This window comes from Argentina silus, assembly GCF_951799395.1.
Source record: "Argentina silus genome assembly, chromosome: 1".
Classification (NCBI taxonomy): Eukaryota; Metazoa; Chordata; class Actinopteri; order Argentiniformes; family Argentinidae; genus Argentina; species Argentina silus.
This window is the reverse complement of record NC_139655.1, coordinates 26,993,316-27,012,005: the sequence shown is the minus strand read 5'-3', so window position 1 is coordinate 27,012,005 and position 18,690 is coordinate 26,993,316. Positions and strand designations below refer to the sequence as shown.

The window sequence follows — 18,690 nt, the reverse complement described above, 5'->3', positions numbered from 1 at the left end:
TTTTTGTCCGTTTTCTGATGGACTAGTGTGGCCATCATCTTATTCTGAATGCTGCCACTGACTTGTCTTAGGACCCTTTAGACTAGACATACCACGCAAACACACACAAATGAAGCCCATACACGCATTGACTGAGAGGAAACGCAGTTAGGTGACAGCATGAAAGGGAGAGACCTGTTATCGAGGTCACTTCCTGTTCTCTTGTGGGATGTATCAATTTCACAGGAAGCTTTTTGAGTCAATAGAGGGGATCATATTTTAGGAGCACAAACCAGGAGCACACAACACTAAAGCATCATACTGTAGGTGTGAGGAAAAAGTTGGGCTGATATTAACTTAACTTGTTGAAGGAATTATACAAATACATTTCAACACTTTCTCTAGTAGTTCTGGTTCAAGCTCTTTTTGCATCATGACCATGCCTCAGGTAACGATTGCATCAGATTTAATATTAATCCCTTCATTACCAAGCACTGATTCGATCATAACATCCTTTTAATGGCAGACAGTCTGTGTCAGTTATTAACTCCTTCTCAACTCGTCACACTCAGGGAGATCAGTCATGCACACCACGTTTGACACTGACAACCTTGCCACCAGATGCTCTTGAATAATACATCCCCAATCGATTGAGGTTGCTTAAGTAATACAACTCCTACTGGGTACATGTTACAGGGCTTGAGTTACATCGACTGCCATGACCTAAATTTAGGGGAGTCAGGAGAGGGGAGTCAGTCTTCTCAGAAAATCAAGTGATACAGTACAAGAACTACTAAGATTGTCTTGCTTCATTTCAAGCAAATGTACCAGTGAAGAATGCTTAGGGGGGTATGTTTTATTGCTGGTCCAAACTCTTATGAGAGGACTGGTACTGATCTACACATTGCTGATCTACACATAGGCATCAAGGGGCAGTATTGTTGATACAAATATGGCTCATACTGCCAATATACAGCATACATGTATAGCCAACAATTATGCACAGTATCACAATCATTTCAAAGTCCATTTATCATGTTATTAACATTAGGCTCTGATAATATCATGATATGAGGATGTGTTTGAGGCAGCACAGAAGCTGTCAATAATGTAACAGTTTGCATCTTACAGTGTAGAGTGTGTGGGCCTAAAAACTGCCGAAAACTGTCCAACTTGTAACCCAAACTTTGCTAGTTCGAATCACGCTGGGGACACTATTTTTTTTTTATTGCTAATTGTTGCTGCTTATGCTAATATTTGCTATATTAACCAGTCAAAGTTAATGCTTAACCATAACCAGTCAAAGTTACTACTTAACCGCTAAGCAAGTCGTAATTCACGTAACTCTTATGCAAAGTACAGTATCTTACGTTTTTTACGTATCTTATGTCAAAACAGGTGGTCAAATGCTGGTATAGCCATTTAATACGATCCCCCAGAACGTAATAATTTGGAGACGATGTTGTACATGCCTGTAATATTTTACACACCTTTTTGTCAAAGATGTTTAATTCAACTTATTATGTGCTTTGTTTTCCCCATGTGAAGTACACATTAATTCAATTGTTAATGAGATATAACAAAGTCTGAAATTCTTTGCTTTTTAGATTATATTTTAAAGTCAAAGGCCTTTTTTAAACTGAAAAATGGTTACAGCAGATTACAAACATGTACATCTGAATGCACAATGCTATTCCCGCTTCTGGCTGCCACATTGACACAAATATAGATCAAAATAATTACCCTAAAGGTCCTTTTGTATCATGCTTCCCTGCGTCTTAGTGCATCTTCCTTTTTGCAATTCCACTCTCAATTATTTATGAGTGAAATAACAGTTTTCAAGTATTAATAATTTAAGGAAATGGCCAAATGGCTAGGCAGGCGAAAGAGTAAATGGTGGAGGGACCGAGGGTATTGCAGTGGTTTATGGCTCTCATTTATCTTATGTGATTATTAATTCTTTGTTTCAGATAGAGGAACCTCAGAGGCAGGAGGGCGGCATTTTGAAAAAAGCCCAACTTTGATCGTCTCATTTGAGCTCATTTTGCAACATTCAGTAGGAAATAATGAACAGGAAATGGATGGTTGGCTTTCCAGTGTGCCATGAGGGAGGTGGCAGGACCATTCTCAGAAATACAGAAAAGCACAGTCGATAAGGAACCTGCAGTAGTGTCTATATATTTATCATAAGATAATTTGAAAATGTTTGTTGGAGAATGCTACTTTCAATTTGATCAATTCAAGATTTGAATTTAAAAAATCCTGAAATGAAAGACCTTTAATACTGACTTTCCACTTAACTGATCCCAACCTTGTCCAAATCCACATACCACCCCCAAAACAGCTAATTCAGCATCATTTTGTAATGTCAGCACAGGTGTCATTTTTAATGAGTCAAATCCTCTAACAGCTACAGCATGTCCAGTATATCTAAAAACAACAAGCTGATTATTGGTCAAGGAGAGATAAGGTTCTCTTGGAAAACCAGTTCACAAATGTTGGAACAAAATAAATAAAGACATTACTAACTCTGCAAATGTGTTTGCCATTTAGCACTGATGTGAAAGCGGTGGTCCGACCAATCAGAGGCCGCGCTACAAGACGCGCTGAGTGACGTCGACTGGGATATGTTTCAATCAAGTTCCAGCGATGTCAGCGAGTTTACAGAGACCGTCTTGGACTTCATCTCTACATTAGCCGATAACATCGTACCAACGACAACGGTAAAGATCTACCCCAACCAGAAACCCTGGGTCGACAGCTCCATCCGTGCCGCTCTGAGGGCTCGCACCGCCGCTTACAACTCCGGGCTGGCATCCGGCAGCATGGAGGAGTATAAAGCGGAGTCCTACAAACTGCGGAGGGCGGTGAAAGCCGCCAAGAGGAGATACGCAGACAGAATGCAGGCGCAGATGGAGAGCTACGACACCAGGGGACTATGGCGAGGACTACGATCTATTACGGATTACCGGCACACACCCTCCTCAACCGGAAGTGCAGATGCCTCCCTAGCTGAAGACCTGAACTCTTTTTATGCACGGTTTGAGGCTGGCAACACCACCGCTAGCGCGCCGGCTAACAACAACAACGTCAGAGCGCTGGCTAGCGCGGCTGACGGGAGTTCACACGCTGGGGCAGAGCAAGCACTCTCCGTGACGGAACACGACGTGAGGAGGGCTCTGCTGAAGGTGAACACTAGGAAGGCTGCTGGCCCGGATGGCATACCTGGGAGAGTACTCAAGACCTGTGCTAACCAGCTAGCTCCTGTGTTCACCACTATATTCAACCTTTCACTAGCTAATTCTGTAGTTCCCACCTGTTTTAAAAGATCATCTATCGTCCCTGTGCCCAAGATCACCTCCCCAGCCTGCTTGAATGACTACAGACCCGTGGCTCTAACCTCAGTGGTCATGAAGTGCTTCGAGAGGCTGATTAAGGATTACATCTGCTCCTCCCTCCCTCCGACCCTGGACCCACTGCAGTTCGCATATAGACCAAACAGATCTACAGACGATGCAGTTTCCCAGGTCCTCCACACCACTCTCTCCCACCTGGACAGGCAGAAGGGGGGCTATGTGAGAATGCTGTTTATAGACTATAGCTCAGCGTTCAACACCATAGTCCCCACCAGACTGGCTGATAAGATGATTGGTCTAGGACTGAACATTCCCCTGTGTGCCTGGATCCTGGACTTTCTGACGGCCAGGCCACAGGTGGTCAGGGTGGGTAGACACACCTCCAGCTCACTCACACTGAGCACAGGGTCCCCCCAGGGCTGTGTCCTTAGTCCCCTCCTCTACTCCCTGTACACCCACGACTGTGTGGCTAAGTCCAGCGAAAACTCCATCATCAAGTTTGCGGACGACACGGTCGTGGTGGGGCTGATCTCAGATAACAATGAGAAAGGCTACCTGGACGAGGTGGCGGACCTGTCACTCTGGTGTCAGGAGAACAGTCTCATCCTGAATGTCTCCAAGACAAAAGAGCTGATTGTGGACTTCAGGAAAGCACAACAACTAAGGGCCTACACACCGCTGGACATCGGAGGGACTGCTGTGGACAGGGTGAGCAGTTTTAAATACCTGGGAGTCCACATCTCAGAAGACCTGACCTGGACTACCCACATCAGTTCTCTGGTGGGAAAGGCAAGGCAGCGCCTGTTCCATCTCAGGCAACTGAGGAAATTCAGAGTCTCCCGGAGGATCCTTCAGTCCTTCTACTCTGGAGCTGTGGAGAGCATCCTGGCTGGCAACATCACCGTCTGGTACGGTAACAGCACGGCCCAGGACAGGCGAACTCTGCAAAGGGTGGTACGCCTGGCAGAAAAGACCATGGGAGCTCCAACCCCCCCTCTCCATGTCCTGTACACCAGGAGGTGTAGGACCAGAGCATACAGGATTATGAAGGACCCTCACCACCCGAAACATGGACTGTTCCAGCCGCTGCCGTCAGGAAAACGCCTCCGCTGTCATGCAGCAAAAACAGAGAGGCTAAGACTGAGTTTCTTCCCCCATGCCATCAGAATTGTCAACGATGACCCCACCAGTGCCCCCCTCAAGTCACTCACACATGCACTGTCATTCTAACACATATGCACACACATAATCATCCATCTGCTATTTATATTGCTTACTGGCTATACTGTTCATATTGTTTATACTGTTTATACTGTCCATACTGTATATTTTTTAGTACTTCTATTTTTATTTTATTGTATTTTAAAACTTATTGTGTTGTTGCACTACTCTGTGGCACTGTCACTTTTGCATTTCACTGTATACTTGTATGCACGTGACAAATAAAGAAATCTTGAATGTTGTTTTGATCCATACAATATGTCCAAGGGAAACATATCGACCATATTGACTGTAATTCTAAACAACAAACTGTATGCTAAAAGGTGCTACCACCTACAAAGATGCTACTGTGGAGGTGCGGTAAACAATGAGACAAGGAGGCGAAGGCAAGTCGAGTCTGTTTACTCTCCACATAAAAATACAACTGACAACAACACTGAGCGGGAAAAGACGTTACCCAGAACCCAAAACATGTAACTTCCGCCCACTCTCTTAAAGGCACAGATGCCCTGGTGAATGTCTCTCTCTCTCCTCCCTTGTAGGTCACTACACTACCAACAATGCTGCATCAACAACATTACACTGCCTTCACAATTCTTGTTATTACTCCTTAGCCTCATGTAGGGGAGACAGGGGCATTGTTTTGCAATTAACTCCATGACTCATAAACCATGATTGGATCACAGTTTTGATTTGAATCCAAAAATTCTGATGTTACATTTGCCCCCATGAGTGTTGGCAATTGTAACAGTAGGCAGGGGCAAATGTACAGTAACACCTTAAAAAATCACCAAATAAATCCAAACAAAATGCGGAAGACAAATACACACCCACCAATGCTCCATTGACACCTTTAATCAGTCCCTCCAGGATTTCACATGATTTTGCATTGAATTATGCAGTCACAGAATTGCAAAATCCTGGAAGGACTGTTTGATGGTAACAATATTTTGATCCATGCTGGATCCTCTTAAAAAAATATCTTCATTCTCTGAGCAACAAAACACAAAGTTACATCTTAACTAGACCTCATGAACAGGCAGGGTAAATAGCACTCTCCTAACGCTAGAGCCTCTAGTTTAAAGTAACCTGAATCACACTAATCAGCCACAGACTGATTAGTGTGATTCACAGTGGTGGAGAATGTAGCAGTCACTACCTATCTGTGCAGTCGTCGTGTACCCAGGACTTGCCCAACACTGTGTTACATTTGCCCCCAACATTAGCAGCCATGATAAACCTCATGTGCTTGCCAGCTGGCAACAATTCTGACACATATCAGTCATGTCAATTTGTAGGCAATAGAACAATAATCATAATGATACAAGTTAGGATTCATAGACATTAACCTTAAAACAGCAGAAGAAAAATACTGTAGATTAAAAAGGTTGCATTTATCCCTCGAAAACTACTTTCCCCAATAAAACCTGTAGTTGGTGAGATATTTCACTGCATCTGTTCATGCAGGGAATAAACACAACTGTGCATGTACTGAGTAAATTTAATCTCTAACTTGTTTCTGATTGAAAAGGCAGGGTGTTACAACTGAACCCTGTTACATTTGTCCCCGGTCTCCCCTATCCTCTACTGAACATATTGGTGGTGGTCAAGACTCCCTTGAAGATTGCGATCTATGCAATTTAATCTGGTGCTGTTTTCAGAGTACACCCTTTTTTAATTAAGTCGATGATCTTTGGGACACAGTGATTTCCGGTGGGGGAACATATCTGTATCCATCTCCTGAAACATTGTATTGCGTTGTTGTAGTTAGATCTCCCTTGTAATTATCTGCCCCCCAATGACATCACTAAGCTTTGAGTTTATTAATGGAGGTGATAAAACCATGTAGATGGGAGTCATTTTCTCGACTCAGAGGAAATCTAAGCCATCCAAGATTGAGAGCTAGAATGCACTCTCTTTCTCCCTTGGCGAAAGATGGCTATTTAATGTGATATAAAAACAGTACAGCATACCTGATTCACAAAGAATGGAATGTTCCCTATCAATCTCTCACATGATGGAATTGTGCTATGTGCACTTTCCTGAGTAGGAAAGGTAATATTGAATGAAAGGAAGGGACCAAAGGCTGTAAGCTAAATAATTGAAGATCCATCATCCATTTATTTGATGCCCAGGAATTTTCTGTGGTTTGACTAAATCGATAGCTCCAACTTTGTGTTTTTTTCCCCAGCTTTGCCACAATTTATATTTAAACTCCTAAAGGGTATTAAACTTTGTTTGACTTTTAATATTAATTCAAGTTGTTTTCTCTCTTCGCTCTTTTTGTCATCTATGGTGGAACCAGACACCAGTAGCCACCATAGACAAAGAGGAAGAAAGAGATTTCCACAGGGAAATCTGTGAGGGCTAAGTGACTGATAAGACCATTACTCAAGCCCGTGGTCACAGTGAGTGGCAACTCCCAGAGTGAGGAGATTTTTATTGCAGTAATGCCTCCTTCCTCCCTAATCAGGAGGAGACAGATAAAAGCTTTTGTACTCACGCATCATCCACGTAGCAGGGATATGGCATTTGCTGGGCAAACACACCGAGAGGCTGGGTTTTGGCTGTGTGTGTGCGTATAATGCCGTTGTCCATCATGTCCTGGAGGTAGGCGAACCCTCCCCATATATAGCGCAGGTCGTTAAAGGAGTTGTCCCGAGCCCCAGGAGACCATGATCTTATTAAAAGGACACACAAAACAGTCAGTGTCTAAAAGACAGCAGCAGGGGTAAAACTATGGATAAAACAATCAAATGTTACACCAATATTTGTTTTTCCTTGGTTGTCCCACAACTGACATGAATCTCCAGAGATACCCTTTCTACAACAAAATTGTCTGGTATAAGTTAACATTATATCTATTAGGCAAGACAGTCCTATATCAAGTGTAAAGAGTAACCCACATATGAGGTCCATTCATTACTTATTAGTAGGGGAACACTTAATAATCCTTTTATTGAATAGCTATTAATAAACTGTTCACAAGTACTGTTCACTCTCTTGAGTAAGCAGACCAGCATTTATTATTCATTTAATATTCCTATGCATTATTGATAATAACCATTTATACAATTTATATTATAATAAATGCATAAGGATTTGTAATGGCTTATCAATTAAAGTTATTATTAAGTTTGACCATTCATTACGTCTACTGCAAGCAGGATGTGTTCTGGGCATACCTGTCCTTGAGCTTATTTGTACGCTCCGCTTCATCGATGTCCATGCGGATTTTATACTTCACGTAAGGAGTGGGAAGGCTGGCATTAGGTTTGAGGTCTTGAAAAACAATACCAGCCCAGTACTTATTGTCCTTTAGAAGCTCCAAAGCCTTGGCCACCAGATGTCCCTCGCTTGGGACAGCCTCAAACTTATCCAGGTCCAGACACTGAAATGAATAGAAATGTCATCAGTACTAAAACAAAAGAGGAAGGAAAGCATCAATCATGATTAACTCATAACTGGTGAGCTGGTGATAAATAGTAGGAATAAAGCTCCTAACACAAGATCATGTTCCTAGCCAGATGAATTAGCATTTCTAAGTTATTTTGTTTTCACAGATGGGGGAGACATTAACACCAATGTGATATTATAATTTGTTATAATTTGTACAATACCGTACGTAAAGTAATGTCCCAGAATCAGTAAAGATGTTTTTAATGTGAAAAATAATTACAAATAAATAAACATTTAGCAACAACTTACATAATATATGCCATTTAGCTGACACTTTTATCCAAAGCGACTTACATTGCAGTGAGTGCATACATTTTTCAGTTTATATGGTCCCAGCAGGAATCAAACCTACGATGTTGAGGTTGCAAGTATTCTTTATACGCCCTCCCTCACTCACCCAAAGCTCTCATTCTTGCAAAAATAATTTGACCCAAAACATCTACACCAGTATACTTGATAAAAAAGAATGATGATGGGCAGAATCTACAAAAGGAATGGTGAGAAGTCAGATAAGTGGTGAGGAGAGAAATGCGTTTGGGTACTGACACCAAGAACAACAGACAGGACAGGATAACAGTAGAATTACAAATTGTGTGACACTGCCAGGGGATACATGTATGATGGATACATGATGTATGTTTCAAGCAGCAGCTGAGGCAGACCCACCAGGCAGATGTGGGAGATAAAGGCTTGGCTTAGCACTCCTTGTTCCACTGGACTGTAATGAGCTAGCTACTGTAGTCATCCAGGTAGGGAGTCAGCCTTGACAGCTGTCCACACATCTCACAGCACTGGCTTGTTAAAATATGTTTTCTCAGGGAAGGAGATACCATCCTTTATCAGATCAAGCAATATATAACATATTGCGTATATGGTGTTATAAAGTCAGTATAATGGCCAAGTTCAGTGAACCGACACTAACCCTAACCCTAACCCTAACCCTACATTTGAACCTAAGGTTCTGTAAGTAAATATGATATATATTTTATACATGTAAAGACATGCTCTATGCATCTACAGTATAGTCATACCTGCATTGTGTATAATATGAGTATATATACATGTATTATATGCCATCACAGAGGTGATGAACTATGCGGAATGAAGGACAATTTAGACACTAATATGGAGACACTAATTATCAAGAAGCATTTATTTGCTATAGATGATCCCACTTTATGGTTGGTGTTAAAATAAATAACAAAGAAATACATTCATTAAATTGTCTATCATCCTACATAGTTCATCACCTCTGGCATAGCATATAATACATGTATACTGAATGTTATATACTAAACACAACACAATCTCCCAATGTAAAATAAGTAAACAGTCAACCCTACCCACTACTTCTATGCCAAACCAGCCAAGATCTCATTCAGATAGAAGGCAAGCATGTTAAACACTTCACATTTTCCCCATCCACTGGTTCACATTGCCAAGCAGGAGTTGAGTATCAATGACCTGACTCAGGTCATGGTTGAGGAACTGCCCCACTGACAGTGCCATCACCAGTAATCCCACTATGCCCTAATTTAGAGCTACTTCCTGTGCAATACAAATTTCCAGCAGACATCCTAGTGACAGGTTGTAGAGGCCACACATATGTTACACACTGATAGCCGCGTGATGAGATTAGCATGGATCTTCATTGCATGATAATCATATGTTTTTCCCCAGGTGCCAGCATATTGGTAGGGAGAGCACAGCAAGTTTATCCATCTACTTAAGTGAATCTATGAGCTACTTAAGGGAATAGCCAACGTAGGCACCACCCCTTTAAGACCACTCAAATCTTATTTTCTATTTAATTTAACATTTCAAGCTACAATTTATTTTCAAGGATGAAAAAACAAGACCAAGACAATTAGCCACATCTCTTCATACTATATGTGGATCCTGGCATTGCTTTGAGGATGCAAGATCAGATATGTTGATTTCTGGTTTAAATGTTTGATGTTTTCTCATCTTGTCAATACATATCTACATGAGTCCTTGATTAATATACTGTATTGATTACATTTATTTTGGCAGGAGATGGCGAATACAGTCTATTTCTCACCTCAACACTGATCAAACAGGAGTGAGAGAGCAGTCTTTCCCTTCTCTACAAACAACATGCATTGAGCACAGTGACAGGTAAATGATTGGATAATGGATTGTATTATGTTAGAATTTGTTTGCCACATGTGGCTAACCCCAGGGGGCTCACATGCCATCTCTTGTGTTCAAATACTGGGGGAGAAAAGATAAGGGTTTGAGAACCCTGTACATCGATGACCACAAATAAGTGGGCAAAGAAGTGTATCACTACAGACCACCTTACTGATCAATATGCTACTGTCCACCAGCTGCCTGTATGTTCCTATCATGGATACATTGTGACCTTCATACGCAAATTAATCCATCTAACTTTTAATTACCACTGTTGTGGTAAAAGCAAATGCTGTGCTTTTTTTATCAAGGTTGTCAATTTCTGACTTTCTTCGTAACAATTGACCACCTTACTACTTACAGTATTCACATTGTCAAAGGCCTGTGCTGATGGAGGTAGAAATGTAAAACAAGCAGCTGGGAAGGACATGAATGTCACTTAAACATGCATCTGGTTTAAACACATCTGGCTTAATGCACACATACAGGGTGTATCCCCTGCAATCAAAGGTAACAGGGAAAGAGCATCAGGGATCACAGATTTAAATGATTGATGTTACTAACTCATACATTGATTATGTTGCACATAGTGCCTGACACACACACACACACACACACACACACACACACACACACACACACACACACACACACACACAAATAAATAAACACAAACACATAAATAAACAGCATTGACACCAGGAGGCAGAGAATAACAAACCCCAATGAACTTGTTCAGGAGTTCGATGGCTTGGCTGGTGGCATTGAATGCGTCACGCCAGTCATAGGGAGGCATGCCCGCTGGGCGGTCCTCTGGGGGACCATTGTACAGGAAGTTGGCGAGAAGCTCGGCCGTCCATCTTGTGCCACTGAGTTGCTGGTTAAGGACAGCCACAAACACCGGATTACCCAGCAAGACCTGGTTTGAGAATCATCAGATTAGAACACAATCAGTGCACTATAGTGCCAGATAAACTCATATCCGTCGACCTCTATTGTTGGTGGCTCTGCCTCACACTCAATACAGAATTAATTAAAAACATTAAGCTAGATGGCACTGTTGTACTTCAGGCTTTGGGATTTACACCCACCTTTTTTGTGACCATGCACACTCACATGAATACAGATATTAATGTGAGAGACACATATGAACATGCAGGTACACAAATGCGAACATGCTGTATAGGGCACATACTGTAGAAACTGCAACACACACACACGCACACACACACACACACACACACACACACACACACACACACATAGTGACATGCATACAGACACATACAAACACACACACACACACACACAGAGACAACTATACACACGTATGCAGGCAACACACAGGCACATTGAAACCCTGAAGAAGGCAGCTTTAACATTACAGTGAAATAAATAATTAAGGTCGGAGTAAGAGCTTTCTTTCTATCTTTTAAGTTTCAACCCCCAGCCTGCACCTCACCAATCTATGGTGTGTTCTTTTTTTTAACACACAGGCACAACCACGCACGCACGCACGCACGCACATACACATACACATACACATACACATACACATACACATACAGTGTACAGTGTTCCTTCACCCGCTTGTGATAACTGACAGGCACAGTATGGAGTAACTCTTACGGTCAGCTCAGCTCTGGCACGGCACTGTGATTCCACAAGGCACGCCATGAGTTAATGAAGAGATATGCTAATCTAAATGCAAATGGCCATGCTGTTCCAGCCCACGATGTGTGCCATAAAAAATGAATGGTTGCCCAACCCCTGTAGAACAATGCTGTCTTACATAACTGCTACTTCCTACGCAGGTGTGTTCCCTACTACAGGTTTGGTTAAAAGCACTTTTCCATCTGCCAGGGATTGCTTCACTCTGCTTGCCTGTATGCTTGCAACCATGTAATAATATGCTAATAGCTGTGTTATTACATAACCACAATAAATGTATCATGGTCTGCTGATAATCCAGTTGGCATATTAGTCAGTCAAAATAGACTGTTCCTTTTAAACACTGAGCAATAACCTAGTTGAGCTTTAAACATAGTCTGACCAATGTGTTCAGTGGCATTTCAATGTCAACACTTCTGATGGTATTCCATTTAATCTTGGGTCCAAGTGTCAAATGTGCTGCTCATGACCTTTTGGAAAACCATAGCTTCCATCATTTTGGGCCAATAATAGTGCCATAATCTCTTTAGTTTCAATAAACATGTGTAACATAGAGAAAAACAATACATTACACAAACTGCTCGATTAAACACATTTGTGTAGGTTAAATGGAATTCCATAATTTGTTTATTCAATATACCTAGCAATCAATGTATCTGTGGCTAAACATGTTCTATCGTTTTTAATGTTCAGTGGCATTTGGAACAGATGTGTCGTTTAACCCCATTGTCAATGTGTGTCCCAATTGTTATCCGTCATGAGAAGGTCTTCATGTGAAAAATCTATGTTTTCTGTGGCCTTTTAAAAGGGGGAAATGGCCAGGTCCCCATGGCAAACAGCCAATGAGAACTAAACCAGTCCTCTTAGCATTTTCCAAAATGGGGTCATTCTAATACAGTTTTGTCGCATTTGTATGAAACTGGAGTTCACATGCCCAGCATTAACATACATGACAACAGTAACATATTCAGCAAAACAGTTAATCATTTTTCATTGCTCATACAAACTACAAATGTTAAGTGCCTTTTTGCAAAACCGTTAACACTACTCTCTACATAAGACGCAACAATCATTTGAGTAAGGGTTGACAAACAAAACTAAATTATTTCCTTACAGCATATAGCTACTATAGTGAATCTCTACTCCATACATGTGAACTGTCACTGCTCACTGCCATACTTTTCTTTCCCGCATGGGCATACTTGGCATTACCTCGACAGATGCTGTATTTCGCCATCCTGCAAATATCAACATGTAATTACAAGGCCGTAGCATATGAAAACTGTTATGTAAACTCATAGACTTGCAAAGGATCATGTTTGAGAATGTTGTTTTTATGTGATATTCATACAGTATAACGCTCATATGATAACTCAACAGTGGTGTGTTATTGTGCCATCAATGTAGAAAGTTGCTAAAACCTTGAGAGACCTCTGGAGATGACATACCATCGGAGCCACCAGTTCTGAGGGGAGTTAGCCCAGTCAGAGGAGAAAATGAAGACAAAGGAGAATTGCTGGGCCATTTGTGTAAAGGTTAGGGCTAGGGTAATGAATACCCTGGCTATATGGAGCGCTCCCTCTCTCTCCCCTAGCTGCCCATAAGCTCATTTGGAGTGACACTGGAGTAATGTCAGCTCAGAGGGAAGGGAAGAGAGGGGGGTTATGGGAAGGTGTTTGTGCTCTCCATTCAAGGATAATCCCTTCCCTGACTGCCAGGGTGAAAATTATCCTGCACTTATCCATAATTACTTTTTCAGGTTCCATATCCCACCGAAAGTGCAAAAATATTGTATGCATACTGTACATGTTTTCCACCTCAATGAATGCTATGAATGTCATATAATAGGAGGAAGTTGTAGCTGTCTATTTTTGCAAGATATCAGAGCAGCTTTTCAAAGATTCTACTGCCGATGCATACTGCATTTTATTGTTATTATTTAGTTTGTTGAAACTAGAGCCTTGAGAAATAGATAAGATAAAGTAAGCATCTCTTCTGTGCAGTATGTCTGAACTTTAACCTACTCATAGAAATAACACTCATAAATTTATCATACCCGCAATGCATTGACTTGACGGCCATTTTGAAAGTATCCCCAAAGTCGTGGTCCAAGATCCTCCCAAGCTTCACCTAGCTCTTTCAACATGGCCAACGCATTGAAGGTACTATTTGCCTGAAACAAGAAGGGATACAGTGTGGTTATGTGAAAAGAAAAGGAATACGCTATCCTCCTCTTCCAATTTAAAGCATACCCACTGAGCCATTGAATTTTCTTTGTAGCCAATGTGACCTTGAGAGCTTGCTGCCTCCATGCATTTCACCTATTCCCTAGAGAAATTCTAAACCCCATTGCAACACATGTAAATAGGGTTATTTACTCCTGAGCACTGAGATGTAAACAATCAGACTGTGCTGGGTGTGAAGACGGGCCTCTATGGCAAGACCAAGACACTCATTGTGAAGTCTGTGGATCCACTAATATTCATTATCTCCACTCAATATTCTCATCTCAAATTCCCCACCACTCACAGTTTGTTTGTTTTGTTTATGCAGTTATCAAACTGATGTTAATATCAGGAGAAATGTCATGAAAAATACATTACATTCTCCATCTCCCCTGAGTGTACGGAGAGGGGTTCATAGGATGTATCATCTTGGGTTTTATTTACCAGCTGATATGGCGGCTTCCTTATATATATATATATAATTGGAATGATTTGTTGAGTGAAAATAGGGTTAGTTACCTAAATTATTAGGGTTATATATAGGGTTAGTAAATTATTTCATTTAAAAGGTTGTCATTTTAGCAGACAAATTCTGTCGAGATTATGTGTGTGTGCGTGTGTGTGTGTGTGTGTGTGTGTGTGTGTGTGTATGTGTGTGTGTGTGTTTGGGTGTTAGTTTGGGTGTGGTGCATGCATGCTTGTGTGGTGTGTGAGTGTGTCTTTTCACATGCAGATTACCTCTTTGACCATACGTCTAGCAACAGGTGTGTCAGGTGTGTAAAGCACCTTCCCTTGAATGAGGGGCCGGAACGTGCTCCAAACATAACGTAGACCAGGGGTTCCCTCCAGGGTGTTGATGAGTGTCTGGCAAAAGGCACCTAGTCAGAGAGAAAAACTGATCATTTAGCTTGAGAGAGGTGAATTCATATAACAAAACCACAGAAATCTGACAGGCAACATATCAAATGTAAACCTATATGTGAAAAATGTAGTATTGCATAATCTGGTCATAACCAAACCAGTGAATTGAACAGTGAGTGAGAAAAACACGTGTTGATAAGTAAGCAGAATTATTGTATTGAAAATACATTTTCACCCATACTCAGCAAAGTTGCAATCAAAGAAACCAACAAGGCACTGCAGAGACACACTCCACATGCGCAATGAAAGTAGCAAGCAGCGTGACACCACGGTCAAGTTGAGAGTTTTCACTATGGGGGGGATTTAATGCAATTAGGATACTTCAAAGACTCAATTAGTTCCCTTAGAATGATACCATTAGTTTGTAGCTAACACAACAATGAATAGGAATAAAGCAGGAGCAAGACATTTGTACAGTAGTGGTAGTACACTGAGAAAAAAAACAGTCAAAATGCAAAATGCTCAGCTGCAGAGCAAAGTCAAAATGCTCAGCTGCAGCAGGATCATTATTAATTTAACCAATCTGCCAATGTTAATATTGCCAGGTCCTGCATAGGATCCTGCGTAGGTGTGTCTGCATCTGTCTAATCATTGGTTAAAATCACACTGTCACAACTCACATTGTCACCATGGTTTCGCCTCCTTAGCCCTCCCATCACAGCTGGCTACCTATTCCCGTGTTAATTTTAGTGGCCATTTTGAGTTCAGGATGTGCGATAAACGATAGCCTTTTGCCTCACGGCCATCTCTCTCAGGTGCTCAGGGGAGACACTGTTGAGAGCTAATAGCAGCCCGTCTTCCGGCCAGCTGTTTCCACCGACCACACAGATGTCATATTCTATAATCATAACACTTATCTTGACAGAGACAGGCAGTGCACAACACAAGGCTCACAGCTTTCAATTAAATAAATATTGATATCACGATGAATGCGGTTAAGCCATTCGAATGCATAGGTTCAACGAAACTGTGCCACACTACCATCATATTTAACAAAGTGTATCTGTTTTATCACACAATGGTGGTAGGATGGTACTGAATCCATACACAGGGCACACTGCAGCCTAGTAATTGCTCAGAGCCTCAAGTCAGCCCCTCGTCTTACCTGGCGAATTTAATCAATTTGAGTTGTCCCCTGGAGAGAGGATCAACTCAGCATGGCAGTGAAAGAAGACTCTGGACACACACTACGCACACTACACACACACACACACACACACACACACACACACACACATACATAGACAGACAAACACACACACACACACACACACACACATTTGTATACACACACACACAATTATTTGTATAACCAAACCTCAATTACACATATAGGCAATCATTCATCTTCTAAGGTCTTGATCACCATGAACCTTCTCTAACCTTCTCTAATTAGCCTTTCCTTTAAACTGTTCACAACATTGCCACACCGCAAAAATGCAGTAGTCATGACTTGTCAATAGATGCTGAAGAAATGTTTCTTCTAATGAAAGATGGAAAAAGATGTTTCTATAAAGGTTATAGAAGCAAAACAATTTCATTCAATGTTGACAGCAATATCATAAAAATACAGTAGTGTTTGTATACAGTAGTATGGCTCAACATCTTGATTAGGTTGGCCACTTCACATCCCACATCAAGGGGGTAGTACTGATAAGGTTTTTCCCTACAGTTCATGCCCAGGAAATCTATATTATATATGTATATGTATGTATGTGTGTGTGTGTGTGTGTGTGTGTGTGTGTGTGTGTGTGTGTTTTGTATCAGGAGGCCTGTTGTAACAAGCAATATCGGGTGGGGGGGGGGGGATAGTACGATCGATTGAAAGAGCCAATCTCATTTATCCTTTGTGTGAGGCCATTTTAAAAAAGGACACAAACAGAAATTACTGTTTACTGCCACAGGGAACAGTCACTACCCCGTTATTTTATGTAATGACACTGTTAGATAGTGCCTAATGCCAACATAAATTAATTGGAAAAGAAAGAAATTTAGCATTTACCCTAGCCTCTTTTCTTGCCTTTATTGCTGCTATTTTAGAAATCCTCTGAGTACACTTGTAGCCTTGCAAATGAGACATACATTAGCTATTGAGAAAAGAGACATTGTATCCATATTCATTTACTGTACTGTACATAACAATAAAAGACCCAGAGAGCCTGGGAAGCTATTAGCATGCAAAAAAGAGATGTCAGCACTCATTTCAAATGGACAATGCATTGTTTTACTAATTTGTAGTGGCACCAGCACACAAATCCACTTTAGGGTGTAACTTTATTCCAGGAAAGAGCCTGCTTATTAAAACGTCATTTTCTGTGGATTCTCGAAAGAACAGGCAATTAATGAAACAGGATAGCACGGCCCCTAATTAACCAAGTCCCAAAGACATTACACTGGAGAAGTAGCGCTCAGAGGTAAGCCAGGGGAGCAACATATTTTGCGTAATGAGGAACAAGGAACTGTAAATAAACAGTTTAGAGTTGACAGGCAGAACCCAAGAAAAGGTTTCAGCTATTGGCTTTAAGTTCGGTGTCTCTGATCTCTTGAAAACTTCTGCACAGACCATGAAGATGGCTACATATTTAATGTCACTGTCATTAGCAACGTCTGGTGTATGTCTATCAAGTCACTGTGGTTCTTCAAGAAATAGGCATAAATGTTATGTTATATATCTATTTTTCAGTTTAATTAATTTGTCATTAATTAATATCAAGAGGCCAGTTACAAAGGAAGGAAATGGGAGGGCAGAAGTTACAGAAAATAAACAAGTGTGTGATCCTGTAGACAACTTCCAAAATTGTTACCCAGGAAGGCTGCACAGTACTTGTAAAAATGTTTACCTCAGATTGACTAAACAGGGATGACTCAGTCCTCAAATATAATGTTTTGAAGTGATATTTTGCTCAAAGGTGTTGTTCTGATGTAAACAATGCAGTACTTACTGGAATTGCTGTTCATGATGCTGGACATTGTCTCGTTGGCCTCAGAGTTGTTTCCCATTTCTCCAAAAGAAGGGAAACTGAAGGTTGTATTTGTGGAGTTGAAGTCTGGTTCTTTACCACAGAGCAACATATTCAGACTGCCAAACATGTCTGCTCGGAAATCCAGCATGTCAGCGGCCTTAAATATAGTTGAGTTCTGCAGCTTGGACATCTGTATAGGTAAGGGTTTTGGTGGGGAATAAGAACAGCAAGATAAGTCCATGACAGCAGTGTCATATACATTCTACAGTACAAAAACACTTGCTGCTACTGTAAGTTGTATTGGAAACTAAATGTTCAGATGCTAAATAATAACTACACCAACCTCTTCAATCACTGGTAAAGCATCCACTGCAGTTTTGTCCACTAATCCAAATGTCTCCGCCTGATCCAGATCCAAAGCCAAAGGTAGCTAAAGGAGAAAATGATAAGTTGATTTACAAAACATTGTTGAGTCATTTCCAAGACATACTGTAATGCATTATAGGTTGTAACAGCTCAGTACATCATGCTTAGAACGTATATGGAACCTTACAAAGTGGCTAACAAAGTGTTTCTATCCTTCTAAGAAGCATGAAGTTCTATACCTGTGTACAGTATAAACACTGTACTCTAGTAACAAGAGTGTATTAACATGTTTGATAATATGTTTGAACTTTCTGTAATTATTTAGTAATAGGAGTTTTTATTCAGTAATTTCTTTTGTTATAACAAATATCACTC

General features: G+C 41.0%; 1 protein-coding gene across 1 annotated transcript in view; it reads right to left on the bottom strand.

The window, feature by feature from the left end:
- LOC310812048 (phospholipid-transporting ATPase ABCA1) overlaps positions 1 to 18,690 on the bottom strand; it is a gene marked incomplete at both ends in the record, with an annotated part of 139,339 nt that overhangs the window by 106,795 nt on the left and 13,854 nt on the right. The window contains 7 exons of the mRNA XM_083680446.1: positions 7,060 to 7,236; positions 7,742 to 7,947; positions 10,891 to 11,088; positions 13,897 to 14,013; positions 14,804 to 14,943; positions 17,929 to 18,139; positions 18,293 to 18,379. Coding sequence (XP_083536572.1) covers positions 7,060 to 7,236; positions 7,742 to 7,947; positions 10,891 to 11,088; positions 13,897 to 14,013; positions 14,804 to 14,943; positions 17,929 to 18,139; positions 18,293 to 18,379 — 1,136 coding nt within the window. The remainder of the gene's footprint in view (positions 1 to 7,059; positions 7,237 to 7,741; positions 7,948 to 10,890; positions 11,089 to 13,896; positions 14,014 to 14,803; positions 14,944 to 17,928; positions 18,140 to 18,292; positions 18,380 to 18,690) is intronic.